Genomic DNA, 15183 nt, shown 5'->3' on the forward strand with positions numbered 1-15183 from the left:
ACTCTGAGACGGAGTTCTGATAATGGAACTTTTCCAAGTCTATGTATAGATAGATCCCAGGGCACTCGACCAGTACACGGATGAAACTCGCTGACCTGCCTATGTGTACTCCTGCTGAGTGCCTCACCATTGGTTTGTCCCTTTGCCATTCAGATGTTTCCAGGGAAAATGTCTCATGGGTGGTATGTGTTTTTTGCTGACACCCCCTCCTCTGGCATGTTGCTAATTCCCATGGGAATGTTCAAATTCTGCCGATCTGAATTTGGGACAGGGCAGCACACAGGTGTTGAATGGGAAGTATTACTGAACCGGTGCCAACTACCAGACTTGTATGAAAAATTTGACTTGACTTTAACCAGTGTCACTTTGATTAAATATGTTACTAAATTGCACTTTTCTTTGTCAATCTGTCTCAATACTGATTTTCTACCTTCATTGAGTTACACTTCTTTGCACTTGTGGTTCTTCCCTTTATTTTGTTGCTTATTTATCGACGTTATATCCATGTTATACCTATGTATTTGATTCTCTAGGACTGCCATAGCTATTAATACAAACTTGAACGTATGTTTGAAGGTGATTGTACAAAAGAATGAGATGAGGACAGAGACTGGGAGCACAGTTTCATGAGGGGAGGCGGATGTATGTGTTTGTTTATTTAATTAACAATGACTACATCGTTAGTCAAAAGACACATTGAAAGGGGAAAAAATGGATAGACTCAAGACAGTACCCGAGTCTAGATACAGTAACAGTAATGTGTGCCGGGGGTCGGGGGTGAAAGTTGTCTCATAACTCTCACATATGGCCCACCAATCAGCACGGCCTGTCAGCAGAAAGCCGGTGGGTTACACTTGGAGACAGCACATACAGACATACACAGACACCCACACACATTGACAACAGAAGCAAGTAGCTTAGTCCAACTGGCTGAAGTACTCTGTCTGTCTCTACTACTACTAATACAAAGATAACTTCTCACAGAAAAGGAGCAACTGTTTCACCTTTACGGTATGTTGGATTACTACCTATTGATGTTTTATTGTCATTCAAACCAATGTATTATCTTGGTATTAATGTTTTATTTCTACTAGGGCTAGGAAGGGGATGTGAGTGTAGGTGAAGGCAGACAAGGAAGTAATGGGAAAGATGGGCCATTATTTTCCCTTAGGTGAACAAAAAACTTAGATATAAAGGTTCTCATACAGTAAGATTTGAGGGCTGAGGGTGTTAGTTGAATGCCAACTTAACGGGGAATGGGAAATTTACAGTGGTGCATGTTCAAGAATCAGGATTGCGATCTAAAATTCCTACAACTTTGCAGTGGAACCACACACACACATAACAATGAACAAAGATGTAATGAAGAACTTTTAGAAATACTACTTATTATTGTTTCCCAAAACATGGACTAAGAAACATAGGAATCACTTGAACTAAGTTAAGTTAGTGGATAAGTTAGTGCAAGTTGCAAATGCAGTTATGAGAGGACAAGGACACATAACCTGTGTAGCGTTGTCTGTGTGTAAGTTGACAAAGGATTGTTTTGATCCCCGGCCTTCCCTGTCAATATGGTGGGCGCTAAGAAAGAGAGACTTTGACAGCTGAGCAGCCCAGTGGAAGGCATGCAACTAGTTCAGAGCATGCTGAAACTCTGCGTGCTATTTATACATGTTCGCCTGGATCACTAGCCATCTCAGTTCATTCACACCGACCATAACAAATGCCATCACATTAATATACCTGCCAAATGCATAGCTAACGTCAGCATATCCGCACAGTGAATAAGCCTTTTGAGTTATGTACATTTCCCCTCCCTTAGGGGTCAAGAACTATCTTATGACATGTTGAGAATTATTTTGCCGTCTATTAATAGACAATTTGGTTAATTTACATAATGCTTCTTGTTCGGTATCCCTTTGCATTTCCTAGAGCTCTTCAAATAAAATTCTACTACTAACTACCACATAGCCTTAGCTCTTGAGCATCAGTGCTTATTGCCACAAAGATCTCCTTGAAGAAGACCTTGAGGAGAGGGTTTGTCACCATTCTCACTATTCCCGAAAGTAAACTTACCCCATTTCTCTCCAGTAGCATGTTAGCACTCATTTGACTTTTTATTTATCATGTCTTTGATTTGATCTCAGTTTCTCTAAGGGTGCCAAGTGCAAGAGGAATGGCCATACCCAGGATGTTCAACTCAAACACGCCATTCATTGATGTGAAGGGGGCGTCACTGCTGTTCTCTTTGGGGAAGGAAAACATCATGGAGGGTGAAGAGAACAAGGACCCGTTGGTGCCGACCGTCCTTCCTACCCTGAGCCTGGTGATGGAGCAGGGCACTGCCAAGCAGGTGGGCACAGGGGGGCATGATGACAGGGACCAAGTCCCATGTGTCTCCATCATCGCCCAGGCAGAGGGTAAGCCAGTAACTAATGGAGAACTCTTCTTTTACAAAGTGCATAGTAGTTACACAGTGACACTTTTTTCATAAATATTTTGGATGAATGAGCCAATTGTAAGCTGGGGATGATTTGGTCACCATGATGGTATGAAGGCCATATTTTGAATTTAGCCAGGACACTGGGGTTAACACCCCTACTCTTACAATAAGTGCCATGGGATATGTTAGTGACCACAGAGAGTCAGCACCCGTTTAACGTCGCATCCTAAAGAGGGCACCCTACACAGGGTAAAGTTCCCAATCACTGCCCTGGGGCATTGGGATATTATTTTTAGACCAGCGGAAAGAGTGCCTCCTACTGGCCCTCCAACACCACTTCCATCTGCATCTGGTCTCCACTCCAGGGACCAACCCTGCTTAGCTCCTGAGGCATGCCAGCAGTGGGATGTAGGGTTGTATGCTGCTAAATGGCTAAGTAGCACTGAAATAGTTTTGCATCTGCATGCAGCCAGGAGGAGGGATAGGGGTTACATTCTAGAAAATTGTTTCTTCTCTTCTGGCCTTATTTGCCCTATTTTTTTTAGGGCAGAAAGGAGGAATAACAAGCCCATGTCATTTAGTGAGACATCTTTGATCCAGAGTAAATCTGTGTGTCCCAGGTGAAGGCTCCCAAGAGTTCAGCCCTACGAGCACAGAATGTGTCTACTCCAGATCTCATCTGCTCAAAAGCCACAGGTACTTACCAGAGCATGACCATCTTTAATCTCAAATTTTAAATTGAATTGGGACTAGAAAACTGTACTGCAGTTAGATGGAGTTTGCACTGTATCCTTAACAAGGCACAATAAATTGTTCGTAATAAAGTTAGTACATTTTAGGCTCATTACAATTAGCTGTTCATTTCCCCAAAAAATTTATTCAGGGGTTACATGCCCCCAGACGCCCCTAGCAGTCTCGTCAACTCACTCGATGTCACTTAATTTGCAGGTCCATAGCCAAGAAAGCTACAACCGAGAGTGATACTGACGAAGAGAACTATGTGGGTACTACCCGCACAGTCCCACACCACCACATTCGAAGGAAGCTTCGGCAAAAGCCTCAGGAAGGAAGACAGAGGGAGGAAGGACAAGAGCCACCAGTCATCCAAGGTTTATGGGTGCAGGAGATCGACTGGTCTAAATCAACCAACAAGGACATGAGCTGGGCCTCAGAGGTAAACCAACTTCCTGTGGACCTCCCCAAACACACAGACTCTATCTGGGTACCTCATAGCCGCGGAGGCTGCATTTTGGAGGGTTTGTTTGAACTTGTATCCCACTGCAGCTTGGAAGGTGTGTCAAAATGTGCAGATGGCCTGTCAGACACATACGAACTCATAGGTGTGTCCGACTTTTCTAGTGAAATAGGAGTGTCTGAGTCTCTATCCAGTCTGAAGAGTATATCTGATTCTGAATCCATTCGTACTCGTGAGAGCGAGTCAGACGCCTCTTCTAGTTTTGGGGATGGGGGTCTGTCGGACTCAGTCTGCAGCCTGGTGGACGTGTCGGACTGTCTCTCCAGTGTGATGTGCGTGTCGGACAACGTCCTGGCGCCAGAGAGTGTGTCCGACTCTAACTCGTCTTGCAGTCTGATGGGCGTGTCTGACTCGGACTCCACCTGTAGCCGAGGATGGGAATCCGGATCCTCCTCCAGTGTGGAGAGTACGTCCAACTCCTTTTGCAGTCTGGTGGGTGTGTCTAACATCCCAGGGGATGTGTCTGGATTGTTGTGTAGCGTCGGGGGAGTGTCTAGCTCTGAGACAATGTTGGAGGAACTACGCAGCAGAGTTACCCAGAAGCATCAGCGATTCGTCTCACCTTTTTTCAAAGCACTGGTCAAAGATGTCTCGGATGAGATGAAAGAGGCCACCGCACAGATCAACGAAGGCCTCATATTCCACAAGGTAGGAATCCTGTTAATTTATTTCCTCATCAATATTCCGTATCCTTGTTTTATAAAGAATGCTTGAATAACCAGAATGTGCATGTATGTGTACTGTGTATCTTTCAGCAACTCCAGCCCAATATGTTTGAATACAGGGAGGGAAAGGAATACCACATTCTATACCACATTCAGAATGGATCGTATGGTGATGTGTTCAGTGTTCAGGACAGAAGTACCGGGTTCGAGTGTGCTGCCAAAAAAGTATGTCCCAAATACAACAGAGTTGTCTTATGATCCTATACATTATAAGCAGCAGTTTCAAAGTTGAATTCCCTCTGTAGAACAATAGGCCCAAACATTTCACTTCATGCAAGCGCCTAGTAAACCTGGTCCATAATAAAATAATTTGTTTTACTCATTCCAGATCCCACTGAGTCATTTCAACTGTGAGGAGGTGAGCACGTGGAGTGCTTTGAACTCCCCTGGCGTTGTGAAGCTCTTTGGGGCTGTGAGGGAGGGTCCATACGTCACACTCTTCATGGACCTGAAGACAAGTTGTTTGGCCCAGCTACTGAGGGAGAGGGGAAGTTTACCAGAGGAACTGGCCTTGCGCTACCTCTGTCAGCTCCTGGGAGCATTGGAACACCTGCATCACAGACACGTCCTGCATCTGGATGTTAAAGGCATGTTAACAACCCCTTTTGCCCTAGACACGTGTAAGATCTGAAAGAATAGCATAGGTACATTTGAGTGTAGTTTACTAGAGTGATACTTTGTAAAGCAAAGTTATTTGTGGTTGTTGCACTCCCTCTAGTGTCAGAAGATAAGAAAGCACATCCTGTAGTTTCAGGATGCACAGTACTGTTATGTCTGGCAGAAAGCAGTTCCCTATACGTCTCTAACTCCTTATTCCTCAGATAGCCTTCTAATTGTACATTTTGTTTACCCTTTTCTTATTTTCTTGTTGCAGCTGACAATGTGTTGCTGTCTGAGGATGGGAGGGACACGTTCCTCTGTGACTTTGGTCTCTCTGAGACGCTGGACCCAAATGGACAGAGCACCAAAGCCTTTAGACGTCAGTGTACATGTGTGAATACAATGAAAACTCTTTGAGTTAGTATTCAATGGGATAAACAAAAACAAAACGATGCCCACACAACTATTTCCTAACATTTCAGAATCTGGGTGGCCCGCTGGCACAGAGACCCACATGGCGCCCGAGGTGGCACGAGGGGACCTCCGCTGTGCCAAGGCAGACGTGTGGAGTAGCTGCTGCATGCTACTGCACATGCTCAACGGATGCCACCCCTGGATCCGCTACTACAACCACCCGCTGTGCTTCAAGGTAAAAAACAACCTGTGTTATCCAGCATCAGTCCTTGCTGCAAAAAAAACCAACCCATGTTATCCAGGATCAGAGAAAAGTCCTTGCTGCAAACATGTAATTTAAAATATTTCCTTTCACTGGTCAGATTGTCAATGAGCCACCACCTCTGAGGGAGGTGCCCCCCAGCTGTAACCCCTACACTGCCGAGGTCTTGAGAGCTGGACTACAGAAGGACCCCGACAGTAGAGCCTCGGCCACAGCGCTAAGGCAGATGACCACCAAGGCCCTGAGAGCAGGTAATCTATCTATGATTTGACAAACTTGAATTAGCTATTTACAAGTGTGTATCTATGGCCGGAATTCAATCATTGTGATTGTTGTGAAGATGTTCCCTCAGTACATGGGTGTTTGTGTGTGAGATGGAGTGAGTGTATGTTTTAGAATAATGAGAGCGCCCCTTTTTTCTCTTCAGTGGGAGGACTTTGTCACAGTTCTGGTCAAGGTGATTGTCAGAAACTGGTGAACAGCAAGGCTGGGAATCATAACAGACCCTACATTCCCTCTGCCCCTGCAAAGCCAGCAGCCACACAGTCAGCACCCAAAATGCATTGGGTGAGCTCATGGAGAGCGTTGGCCGCTGGCGCGGACAGTAGTGATTCTGAGGAGGGCGGATCGAAATTGGAGAGAGATTCTGAATCAGTGACATATTCTCTGGAGGATAGGGACTGGGATTCTTATCAAAATTCCTTGGAGGAGAGCCATGTGCTGGAAGATTGGGAATCTGAGACAGATTCCGAGGTGGATATTTACTTGGGGGAGGATGGAGATCTGGAGAGGAAAAGTGACTGGGAATATGAAGGCGATTGGGAGGAAGAGGAGTCTTCCACAGAACTTTACCAAGCTCTCCACACCCACTTCCCCGTCCTGCGGAAAGGCCAGCCGGAGATTGACCAATCCTGGGGGTCAGAGCCTGAATTGGAATACTTAAGAGATGGTGAGTTAAGCGGCTACTGCTGCACAGACAGTCAGGCTTTATGCACATCTAAAAAGATGCAGTGCGGTGTATATTCTTGAGACAGGAAAGTAAGGCGATTTGTCTTTCTCCAGGTGTTACCGAGGGCATTTTGGCACAGACCCCCTCCCCTGAGCCAAGGGACCACCCTCCCTCCTGTATGAGCAGCACTGGTTCATCCCAGAAGGATGATACAGACAAAGATTCTGATTGCTCGTCTGATGACCTCAGCTCTGGAGTCTTCTCCTACAACAGCCAGACAGATGGACAGAGCTTCAACTTGGAATGGTTGGTGGTATCCACCAACCAGCCACCATCTTACTGCTTTGAAGGTGAGAAAATGCTCTGGGTAGACTTGCCTGTAAGCATTAGGGAAGGGTATAATTGTTGATAAACTCACTGTTCTCTGTGCATTGCTGGTCTAGGCGTTGAGATATGGATTGAAAACATTGGCGGTGAGTGTTTGAGGATCCGTGAACGGCATCAGGTCAAAGTGGGTCATGTTGCCATAGGGATAAGCGAGCAGGTAAGAGATCACTGTAGATCTGAGTAAGGTTGAACATATCATTAGCCTGTCTAATTGATGTACAGATAACATGAGAGTGTGCTGTGTCTCATTTAGATCACAGTGAAGGCCTTCAGTCTGGAGACTCTGGACAGGAAGCCCGTGTCCTTCCAACAGGAAATCCAGGAGTCAGGCTTGTGGCTTTGCTGTATTCCTTCCCCAGACTGTTGTCCACGATGGAGCTGGAGGATCAAAGAGGGAAAGCTTGAGATTCGGGAATGAGACAACTTTGAAGGTGTATACATGCAGCTATTTTCTAAATTGAGACTCAGGCACAACATTTTCACATTGTGATGATTTTTCTCTCTCTGTAATTATTAGCCTATAATAGTAGGTTTCTAGCTACTCATTAGAATAGATGGGTGTGTCTCTCAACAATTCTACCTTTTATCAGTGTGATGATGCGTAGGCCTACAATGTATGTTTTTTTTTTTTAAACAATCCACCATGTTGAGAATAAATGAATCACGTGAACAAGTCAACCAACATCTGGTTTATTGAGTTGGAGTAGTTCTGAAAAGCTTGTGTTAAAACAAAATTCAATCAACAAGCTCTGTGGGCTTGGGATAGAAGATACCCTGATCACCTCACTGAAGAGTCAGTGCACAATGAGTTGAATCACAGAATATTCTGCTACTGACTGCATTGATCCGAATCTATTATCTGCCAATTGCATTGATAGCTTGCGTTGCATTAATAATGTGATTCAAAAGTAATTGGCTAAAATGTGTACGTTCACTTCCTCGTTGTCTAAAATCATATCGGCCACGTGATTGGATGAAATTGTATTACAGGCGGGGTCTTCAAATACAATAGGTGATATGATTGGATAAGATTAACAGTGGGAAGTGCCTGTCCACACACCGGTGTCTACTGAGTTGCGTAAACGCCATTTTGGAGTGACTGAAAGAGAAGCAAGATCGAGAAGCAGTCTTTCTAAGGTGAATATATCATACATCACGTATGTTTAACATATTATAATGTATGTTCGAGTGAACTAGAATCTGACAAAAACGCTCAGTTTTCCCGTTGTCTGTTCTTCAAATGACGTCACAATTTCCTCTACATCTGCATATATATGGCTAGCTAGTGATGCTAAGTTAGCGAACACAGTCTCTTCCTTCAGGCTGACTAGTTTTGTCATAAGATGAGTAGCAAATGCGTGTAAAACGATATGTTCGGTAAACGTTTTAAATGCCTGAGATCCCCAGTTTGTTCGTTAACTTAACTAGCTAGTTAATAAGATAGCATGATGCTAAGCATCCGCCCAAGCTAGTTAGCTAACCAGTTAGAGCTTTTTCTTTTAGCTTTAATGTTATATAATTACCTAGTTAACGTTAGTTTAAGGAATGTTGTCGGCCCTCAAGTTCACTATCCACCGGGTACGCCTGTTGCCAATTAAATTCGGATATTTATTTTGTTAGTGAAATTGTATGATAGTTTCTAGATCCTGATGGGAAATATTCAGGCTTGCTTAGTTAGCCTTGCCTCGGTTAAGAAAGGCCTAGCTAACTGGAACGTAGATTCATTCACAATTGCACAGTGTTTAGAAACTAGGACTTAGGAGCAAGCACCAAATTGGCTAAATAAATACTATATTATGTTGATGATTTTTGTCACAGAACACCAGCTACCGAAATCATAAACATGACAGGCTAAAAGCAGCTAGCTGTGGCGAGTCAGCTGACGTCAGGATCGCATTCGTTGTCATTTAAGTCGTTTCTGACGTGTTAAAGGAACGGAATGCATTCACAGCCATACAACTAACTAACTATAGCAGTATGCTGACGTAGGCTGTTGGGTTTGGGGAATATATTGGTGGCTTGGAGTTAATTCCTGCAAATGTATGTCCCCTTGAATGTACATACTAACAGGGTTCGTACGGCCCGGAAAAGTTTTGGATGATTAAATCCGGAAGTTCAGGAAAAGTCATGGAAATTCATTTGAATTTCTGTTAACGTAATTTATTTAGGCACAGTTAAACGTCAACATATCAGCCAGGATCGGAATGACAGTTTTAGCACGTCTGTGTTTGCGTAACCTGCAATTGTGCGAGACGAGTGGGACATTACTCAAAGGAGAGAGACAGTCGGACATTCCAGCAGCAGGTAGGCCCATATATAGCTTATAAAATATGATAGCGAACAGACTAACTAGGTAGTCCGTTCAAAATGTATATATTGTACCCTGTAGTTAACTGTGTTGCTTTTATTAGCATGTGGTGTGGCGCAGCGGTCTTAAGGCACTGCATCTCAGTGCTAGAGGCGTCACTACAGACCCTGGTTCGATTACAGGCCGTATCACAACCGGTCGTGATTGGGAGTCCCATAGGGCTGCGCACAATTGACCCAGCGTCGTACAGGTTAGCGTTTGGCGAGGTAGTCCGTCATTGTAAATAATAATTTGTTAACTCGTTTACCTAGTTAAATAAATAAAAAGGTTTGTTTTCATTATGTCATGTCCCCCAAAACACCAACACTCGCTAAACTTTGCCATTTTATTAGTTGAGATTCGGTTCAATCGTGATGAATCGAATATGAATCAAAATAATTATTTGAATCGTGGATTGCAAAATAGACTAAGATAAATGACTTAACTAAAATGTACATTTCCTGAAGAAAGTTTGTGGGCATGCTTCAGCTGAATAAAAATATTTGTAGCTTACAATAGCCATTTGATCTTTGATATATTAAATTAATGAATTATTTACAAAGGCATTTGGTTGTAATGTTGCAATATATTTTACGTCGAGGGTGGGCAACCATCCTCCAGGAGAGCGAATGGGTGCACAGGCTTTTATTCCAGTCCCCCTCTAACAAACCACATTTTTAGGAATTAGCTGCTCAACCGGACCTTGATTAACTGTGTCTGTGTTTTGAGCAGAGCTGTAATCAAAAGCCTGCACACCCAGTAGGTCTCCAGACTGAAGGTTGACCATGTGATTTATACAGTTGCCTAACAGGTATTCTACTTGGTGGGGTTTAAGTGTCTTGCACAAAGACAGGAGATGATACGTGGTATCAGAGAGCAGCCTCCCAGTGTCAATACCACTCCCAGTGTCAATACCGTCTACTTACGTAGACGCCACTTACGTTTGTTTGGTCATGGAAATTTGGTGAAAAGTCATGAAATTCAATTTGTCAAAATGTGTATGAACCCCGTAGAAATCTAAACGTGTACCATTACTGATTTTATTTAATTTTTTACCTTGCATTCCTCTTTCTCTCAGATAAGTGACCATGGGGAATATGTTTGGAAGCCTGTTCAAGGGCCTATTTGGCAAGAAGGAGATGAGGATTCTCATGGTTGGACTCGATGCGGCTGGGAAAACGACTATCCTGTACAAACTCAAACTAGGAGAGATTGTTACCACCATTCCAACAATTGGTAAGGACACTTTTCCTTGAATGCATTAGCCTATCACAATTTTCTTCTTCCAAATTAGGCTACCTATGGAATATGTGCCTCTATCATTCTGTGTCCTTTGTCCAGGTTTTAATGTAGAAACGGTAGAATACAAGAACATCAGCTTCACAGTGTGGGACGTTGGCGGTCAAGACAAAATCAGGCCGCTGTGGCGCCACTACTTCCAGAACACTCAAGGTAAGATTCAAAGGAGCTTTGAGGATCGTTGGCAATGGTGGTCCATAGATGGTGCCATCGTTACAAGAATCAGAGTTGCTTATCGGAGAACCAGTGTCATATTGTCATCGATGTACTTCTTTGCAGGGCTTATCTTTGTGGTGGACAGCAACGACCGGGAGCGAGTGAACGAGGCGAGGGAGGAGTTGCAGAGAATGCTCGCGGAGGACGAGCTGAGAGATGCGGTGCTGCTCGTTTTTGCAAACAAACAGGTGCGCATGGGTACTCAAATCTGAATTCTGACTGCCTTGACTCCTTGTAGTGCTCTTTTATCCTGCTAAAAATTGTGAGTGGACCATACTCATTGACCATGCATACTTAATAATTTTTTGAATTGCCAACTCCTTGCACTATTACTGGGCTTGAGTAAGATATTGCACAGTGTGATAGACAGAGGATGAATAATTTGAACATGGTTGTTTCTTAGGACCTTCCCAATGCAATGAATGCTGCAGAGATCACAGACAAACTGGGGCTCCACGCCCTCCGCCAGCGCAGCTGGTACATCCAGGCCACTTGTGCTACCAGCGGGGACGGCCTCTACGAGGGCCTTGACTGGCTCTCCAACCAGCTCAAGAACCAGAAATGATCCATTCCACCATTTTAGTTTTCCCTCTGTCTAACACGATGGCAGCACCGGTTCCAAGCCCCTTGCCCCCTGAAACTCCTCCCTCCCAGTCTTTCTCCAAAAACCTCATCCTCCACCTCTCTTTTTCTGTATCGAACCTTACTCCTGGGGCTGTAACCTGTGCTGCTTGTGTGTGTACTGTGTGTTTAGTCAGGTGAGCGCGTGCGTTGTGTGGGTGTGAAGTGTCTAGCTGGGATTAGGAGTAACCCTGGCGTGCCTTTAACACACCTGCTGTGGAAATAGTGGTCTGGCTCCTCGAGCGCCATCCCACCCAGCCCCACTCTGTCATGCACGATCCCCTCCTCCCCACGCCACGCATGGTTTTCACAAGGCAAATAAAGAGCAATGGTGTAAACGGTCCTCCTCTCTCTCCTTGGTAGATATATAACTTTATTTGTACTACCAGTGTTGAGATTGTAAAATAGGATGTGCATTTTGAAACCTTACCTAGCCCCACCTGTGATAAAACTGCATTGTAACCTGTATCAGGTTGAAGTAAATGGAAAAAGATCTCGTTCCACCGTTGGACATTCTTTGCGTTATTTGAAAACCATGCTTTTTCTTTTTGTAAAATTATATTACCAACACCTGTAATGGTTTTCCAGCGAACACTACCTTTTCCCTGCGAGAAAGAGATAAACCATGAAAGACAACCTAATAACCATAAGGAAATATTCAAATGTTAAAATGAGCTTTTGAATTTAAAAACTAATGTTACATGAATTCCTCTTGGTCATTTTTCGAATTGTGAAAACTTGACATTTTGACTGAATGAATTGAAAGCAAATGTTGTCCTAATGGTAAAAGTTGTTCCTTCGTTTTCATCTTATGTCACCTATTTATTCAACTGGGCATTTCAATACATGGTTGATTTGATGTGCTGCATTGGGCTGGTCTACGGTGGACATTCAGAAGCGTCAAACTTTATTCCTAGAAATGTTACATGTCTTTTTCTCTAGTTCTAGCATTTATCTTTGTACAACTGCTAAACCAAATGCAATTGAGCAGTATGACAAATCTTGTATATTAAATGTAGTGTCCCCTCAAGGGTGCCAACACTCTACATTTTTGTTTTCTACCTGGAAATGTTCACAATATTATTCTTGTCTCAGAGGTTGGCAGGACCTCAGCATGCTGTACCCCAGCTGCTTGCTAATTTCCTGGATGTGATGAAGGAAAAGCACCAAATAATACGAATGCTCTTAACTGTAACGCTATGGCTAATGAAGGAAATAAGCCTAGGTCAAGGGTATGAGTGCCAACATTGGCTACATTTAGCAACTTTGTACTACATACATGAGTTACCAACACAAGCTATTGGTACTAGTACCTTTATTGTCAGATCTGTAAGGACTACAGGGGGCATGGGCTGGAGGGGGCTACCTGGTCATAGGGATGTTATGCTGACACGTCTGTTAAGAATGATTGAATATCTGTACGTTTTTCCCGCTACTTTTTCTGTGGGGTTTTCCTGAACATATTAAACGATTGATCCTAAAATCTGGTGTGGCCACTGAGATCTATGTGAACAAACAAGGGTATAATTTAGCCGCTCAGGAACATTTATGGATAGCTTCTCATGCACAAACTGTCATGCTATTGTCGTGCCATTCCATTTAGAGTAAGGTATCATACTACACTGAACAAAAATATAAATGCAACAATTTCAACGATTCTACGGAGTTATAGTTCATATAAGGAAATCAGTCAATTGAAATACATTCATTAGGCCCTCTATGAATTTTGCATGACTGGGAATACAGATATGCATCTCTTGGTCACAGATACCTTTTTAAAAAAGGTAGGAGCGTGGATCAGAAAACCAGTTAGTATCTGGTGTGACCATGACACATCTCAGAGTTGATCAGGCTGTTGATTGTAGCCTGTTGTACACCTCGATCCAGAGCATCCCAAGAATGCGCCATGGGTAACATGTCTAGTGAGTATGCGGGCCATGGAAGAACTGGTACATTTACAGCTTACAGGAATTTTGTACCAATCCTTGCGACATGGGGCCATGTATTATCATGCTGAAACATGAGGTGATGGCGGCAGATGAATGATGCGATAATGGGCCTCACGATCTCGTCACGGTATCTCTGCATTCATATTGCGATAGATAAATTGCAATTGTGTTCGTTGTCCTTAGCTTATGTCTGCCCATCCCATAACCCCACCGCCACCATGGGGCATTCTTTTCACAACGTTGACATCAGCAAACCGCTCGCTCACACAACGCCATGTACACTGCCATCTGCCCGGTACAGCTGAAACCCGGAGCTTGCCTGAGACGGTTTCTGACAGTTTGTGTAGAATTTCCTTAGCTGTCCGGGTGGCTGGTCTCAGACGATCCTGCAGGTGAAGAAGCTAGATGTTGAGGTCTTGGGCTGGCGTGGTTACACGTGGTCTGCGGTTGTGAGCCCGGTTGAAGGTACTGGCGAACTCTCTAAAATGACGTTGGAGGTGGCTTATGGTAGAGAAATGAACATTAAATTATCTGGCAACAGCTCTGGTGGACATTCCTGCAGTCAGCATGACAAATGCACGCTCCCTCAACACGTGAGACGTGGCATTGTGTTGTGTGACAAAACGGCACATTTTTGTGGCCTTTTATTGTCCCCAGCACAAGGTGCACCTGTGAAATGATCATGCTGTTTAATCAGCTTCTTGATATGCCACACCTGTTAGGTGGGTGGATTATCTTGACAAAGGAGAAATGATCACTAATGGGGATGTCAACAAATTTGTGCACTGGGTCTTCGGAGTGCACAACTTAAGAATCATTGTGGCATTTCAAAATACACCAGAAAGCATGATGGAGTATTTACTACGTGCACATGATAAAAGAAAGGAACGAGGTGGGTAGCTAACTGTGTCATTGTATCAAAGTATTTCTAAACTAAAAATCAGGTTTGGTTTCAATACTTAAAGAATGGCAGGTCCAGGTAGTCAGAAAAACAGATGGGTGTTGATTAAATTTTGATTGCAGTTTTTTTAATCCTTTAAGCGCTGAGTGGTTTTTAGCGGAGTGGTTGGAAAGGATGTGGAGCCGCTCCATGAGCAATGACCGCTCAGCTCCGCTCACATACTCTGCTACTGACCTTCAAAACTAATACATCTATATTAATACAGACAGTGATGGATGGTGTCACAATGTTATGGAGTTTGTCTGTGCTACTGTACCCCAAGTAAAGATACTGTAGATATTGGAGAAAAAATAAGTGTTTTTATGTGTATCAAAATGTGTGTTGCACTCTTATATGTTGTGAGTGAGTGTTGTCATGCCACGGAGCATATATGGCATTGTGACAGTCTGTTGCCTAGCATTAAATGCACACAAGCATACTCATGGGCCTCTGCCAATCAAATTAACCCCTGCCAGTCACACAGTCAATAACATTATTAATCCATAATATCCCCCCTGGAGAAACCACGTTTCCCATCCAGTTTTTATGCGAGTCAAGTCATTCCACCTATACAAATAAAAAAATCAGGACAAGTGTGTTGGTAACACGAAAGTGTCGGCACAATGTTATAAAAGTCGACAGACAATCTGTTCGTTCGACATGGTGGAGTACTTTTTGTGTCGGTAAAATTAATTATGCGAGAAATTGAGGTGGAAAAGATTACTTGCGCAATTGTTGATGTATAACCATCATTTCGAGGTAAATTTGCAGTCACA

At 43.6% G+C, this 15183-nt stretch overlaps 2 protein-coding genes across 2 annotated transcripts; both read left to right on the plus strand.

The window, feature by feature from the left end:
- The first annotated feature begins 895 nt into the window (after positions 1–895).
- LOC139570212 (mitogen-activated protein kinase kinase kinase 14) lies at positions 896–7713 on the plus strand. Its single transcript, XM_071391885.1, has 13 exons — positions 896–1011; positions 2148–2420; positions 3064–3139; positions 3392–4346; positions 4454–4588; positions 4752–5010; positions 5298–5402; positions 5506–5672; positions 5800–5950; positions 6127–6648; positions 6762–6998; positions 7092–7192; positions 7289–7713. Exons 2-13 carry the CDS (start codon positions 2177–2179, stop codon positions 7451–7453), a joined length of 3117 nt encoding a protein of 1038 aa, XP_071247986.1. The 5' UTR covers positions 896–1011; positions 2148–2176; the 3' UTR covers positions 7454–7713.
- A 345-nt stretch (positions 7714–8058) lies between these two features.
- LOC139570213 (ADP-ribosylation factor 1-like) lies at positions 8059–13001 on the plus strand. Its single transcript, XM_071391886.1, has 5 exons — positions 8059–8172; positions 10461–10618; positions 10724–10834; positions 10961–11085; positions 11301–13001. Exons 2-5 carry the CDS (start codon positions 10471–10473, stop codon positions 11460–11462), a joined length of 546 nt encoding a protein of 181 aa, XP_071247987.1. The 5' UTR covers positions 8059–8172; positions 10461–10470; the 3' UTR covers positions 11463–13001.
- The last annotated feature ends 2182 nt before the right edge of the window (positions 13002–15183 follow it).

This window comes from Salvelinus alpinus, chromosome 3, assembly GCF_045679555.1.
Source record: "Salvelinus alpinus chromosome 3, SLU_Salpinus.1, whole genome shotgun sequence".
Classification (NCBI taxonomy): Eukaryota; Metazoa; Chordata; class Actinopteri; order Salmoniformes; family Salmonidae; genus Salvelinus; species Salvelinus alpinus.

Bases quoted from the DNA above. Each gene is read 5' to 3' on its own strand.
- LOC139570212 (XM_071391885.1), top strand. From the start codon at position 2,177: ATGGCCATACCCAGGATGTTCAACTCAAACACGCCATTCATTGATGTG. The intron at 4,347-4,453 runs GTAGGAATCCTG...TGTATCTTTCAG, and splicing joins AAGGCCTCATATTCCACAAG to CAACTCCAGCCCAATATGTT. The intron at 5,011-5,297 runs GCATGTTAACAA...TTCTTGTTGCAG, and splicing joins CCTGCATCTGGATGTTAAAG to CTGACAATGTGTTGCTGTCT.
- LOC139570213 (XM_071391886.1), top strand. From the start codon at position 10,471: ATGGGGAATATGTTTGGAAGCCTGTTCAAGGGCCTATTTGGCAAGAAG. The intron at 10,835-10,960 runs GTAAGATTCAAA...ACTTCTTTGCAG, and splicing joins CTACTTCCAGAACACTCAAG to GGCTTATCTTTGTGGTGGAC. The intron at 11,086-11,300 runs GTGCGCATGGGT...GTTGTTTCTTAG, and splicing joins TCGTTTTTGCAAACAAACAG to GACCTTCCCAATGCAATGAA.